The 2,707-nt window shown below is 50.2% G+C and overlaps 1 protein-coding gene across 1 annotated transcript; it reads left to right on the top strand.

Moving 5' to 3' along the window:
- Positions 1 to 988: 988 nt before the first annotated feature.
- Positions 989 to 2,245, top strand: FERD3L (Fer3 like bHLH transcription factor). The gene has a single exon (XM_014830545.3). The coding sequence runs from the start codon at positions 1,566 to 1,568 to the stop codon at positions 2,037 to 2,039; it is 474 nt and encodes a 157-aa protein (XP_014686031.1). The 5' UTR covers positions 989 to 1,565; the 3' UTR covers positions 2,040 to 2,245.
- The last annotated feature ends 462 nt before the right edge of the window (positions 2,246 to 2,707 follow it).

Here is a 2,707-nt window from a genome sequence, read left to right as displayed (position 1 = left end):
AGCTCAGACACAAATGGGTTAAAAAAAAAAGAGAAAGAAGAAGTCAAGATAATGCTATTTTAATAGTATCTGAGAGTACACACTGGGAGGCTAGGAAGAAGAGGAATTGTGCTGACCTGTTAGAAATAGGCGGTTTCTGGGAGCTGTCCAATGTACTAACTGAACCGTCATAGTCACAACTTCCCTCCTTAATAGGAATTGATGTCCTCGGTGATTCTTCCCTGAATCAAGGCATCTCTATACCCATCTTTTTAGTCTATTTCTTCTAATCTATATTTGAAATTATTTTCTAACATGTCATCCTGCCCCACCCTGTCTTCTTAAAAATCCCTACACTGAATAATTAAATAAATATAGCTCCTGGCAAAAAAGAAGGAAAAATGAACCATTCTTTGTTAAAATATTAGAGATAATATGAAACCAGTAAAATTTAATTACACCAAACTAAAAATCTTTTTTCATCTCAAAAACTGTTGTAAAAATAATAAAAAATATTCCTTAAATAGAATTCAATGAAGTATAATTTCTGCTCTTCAGATCAACGAGGAAAATAAGCCAGATGGAAGTGTCAGGATTTTTCTTTGTTCACAAATACCGGTCAGCGATTTAAAAGTCGAAAGACTTCTCAACAGAGGGTGAGCTGATCAACTCATTGGTTTTTCTGAAAGGAGACTGAAGTTGATTTGTTTGCGGGGGTGGGAGGGGCCTTTTGCCCTCGAAGTAAAATCCTCTGCTTTACCTGAGTAGGAGATAAGAGTACCGAAAGGAAGTCAAGTATCTCAACTGTCAGGCTGATTACGACAAAACAGACTTTAGAAGTCAGGGTTTGTAACGCGGCAAGAGAGCTGTTTATGATGCCCGGGAAGGAGAAAGCCGGTTCCAACAGCGACTCTGGGGAATGCGCTCTCGGCCCCCCTACCGTGCTTACTTAGGCTAATGGGAGATCTTTCCTTTCAGTGGCCGCTGCACTGGGATACCAGACAAACAGCGCCGCTCGACCCCTGGCAGACAGGGCCCCTCTTCAGGACATCATTAAAAGCACATGCACTTGTTTTACACCCATTGCATTGGCAGCCTCGGGTGGCAAGATTCAGGACTCCTACTCTGAAGCCAAGGAGAAGCCAGAGCGGTGGAAAACATCCTCGCTTTGAAAATCCAGAGCTAAATTAAAGAACTACATGAGATAAGGAGCTTGAAGAATATTAGTTGGCTGCAGGGGTGAGGAGAGACACAAAAAGCACAGCAGGTAAGAGCTGGGAGTTGCTGCCAAGAAGGAACTGTCCCAGGTGGCGCAGCGAAAAGGATCTCAGAATTGGAGGCCTGCCCCTTTGAGTCTTCCATGCGTGCTCAAGCTTGTCTTCTTCCATCAGTTTCTAGAGGAAGGACGTTGTCAGAGCCTTCCCTATCCGTGCAACTAATCCTGTTATCAGCTTGGTTATAAATATCAATGGCCCCCAGCCCTTCGGTGACGGTGCCACAATCAGACTCAGGGCTGTTAGGAAGCCCATCACCAGTCTCGCCCCTCCCTGCGAGAAATCGATGAGACGCAGGGCCGAGCCGACGCGATGGCGGCCTATCCGGAGAGCTGTGTGGACGCCACCGTGCTGGACTTCGTCGCAGACCTGTCTCTGGCCTCCCCGGGGCGCCCTCTCCTCTGTGGCTTCGCGCCCGGGGTCCCCTTTGGGGACCGAGACGGAAGACCCAGGAGGCTGGCGCGCTTTGAGGAGGAGGATCCAGAAGACGATGAGGGCGAAGTAGACGAGGAAGAGGAGGAAGAGGAGCACGGCAGAGGCGCGTCCCTGCTGGGCCGCCCCAAGAGGAAAAGGGTGATCACCTACGCTCAGCGCCAGGCCGCCAACATCCGCGAGAGGAAGCGGATGTTCAACCTCAACGAGGCCTTCGACCAGCTGCGGAGGAAGGTGCCCACTTTTGCTTATGAGAAGAGGCTGTCCCGGATCGAGACACTACGCCTGGCCATCGTCTATATTTCCTTCATGACCGAGCTCTTAGAGAGCTGCGAGAAGAAAGAAACCGGCTGAGCCGGGTGGGATGGAGGTGTCTGCCCCCTCCCCGCCTGGGCGCGTGCGGGCTTCGGGTGTATCAGGACCCTGCAGTGGTGCGGCTGAAAGGTTAGGAAAGACGCTCCAAGACAGAATGTCTGACGTTCTGGAGCTTGGTTCGGGATTGTAAAATCCCCACAGCGCTCCAGAAGAGTGGCAGCCGTAGAGTTAATATATACACGATCGCTCTCAATGGAGTGTGGGGCAGGGGCGGGCGGGGCGCGTTAGAACTGGTTAGAACGAGTTGGAGCCGTCGAGGCCTGCGACCTGGAGCAGCTTCTGTGGGGACGGGGACGGGGGCGGGAGCGTGGGAAGCTAATTCTCTCCGCAAACGGCAGATTTCAGGGGCTTCTATGGAGTCCAATCTCTCCGCCTTACTTTTTTTGTTTTTAATAGAAATAATAGAGTTTCCTTTTTTTTTTTAAGCTTCAAGAGTCGGTGCTGCGACACCCCCTGCACGCACTCGGCTCGGCCCGAGCCCTTAGGGAGGTCCTGGAGCAGAGATCCCCAAGGGTGCGAGGTGCGGGGTCTCCTAAAAGGTGAAGGGATTCCGGATTTCTCATCTGATCTTCTTAGGCTTGTCATCAGACAGAAGGAAAGAGATGAGAAAGGAAGGGGAATCAAGGAAACGGGCGACCTCTGAGAAG

Source organism: Equus asinus, chromosome 1 (genome assembly GCF_041296235.1).
Source record: "Equus asinus isolate D_3611 breed Donkey chromosome 1, EquAss-T2T_v2, whole genome shotgun sequence".
Taxonomy (NCBI): domain Eukaryota; kingdom Metazoa; phylum Chordata; class Mammalia; order Perissodactyla; family Equidae; genus Equus; species Equus asinus.
This window is presented reverse-complemented; position numbering and strand designations above follow the sequence as displayed.

Excerpts from the sequence above, each read along its gene's own strand:
- FERD3L (XM_014830545.3), top strand. The coding sequence starts at position 1,566 with ATGGCGGCCTATCCGGAGAGCTGTGTGGACGCCACCGTGCTGGACTTC.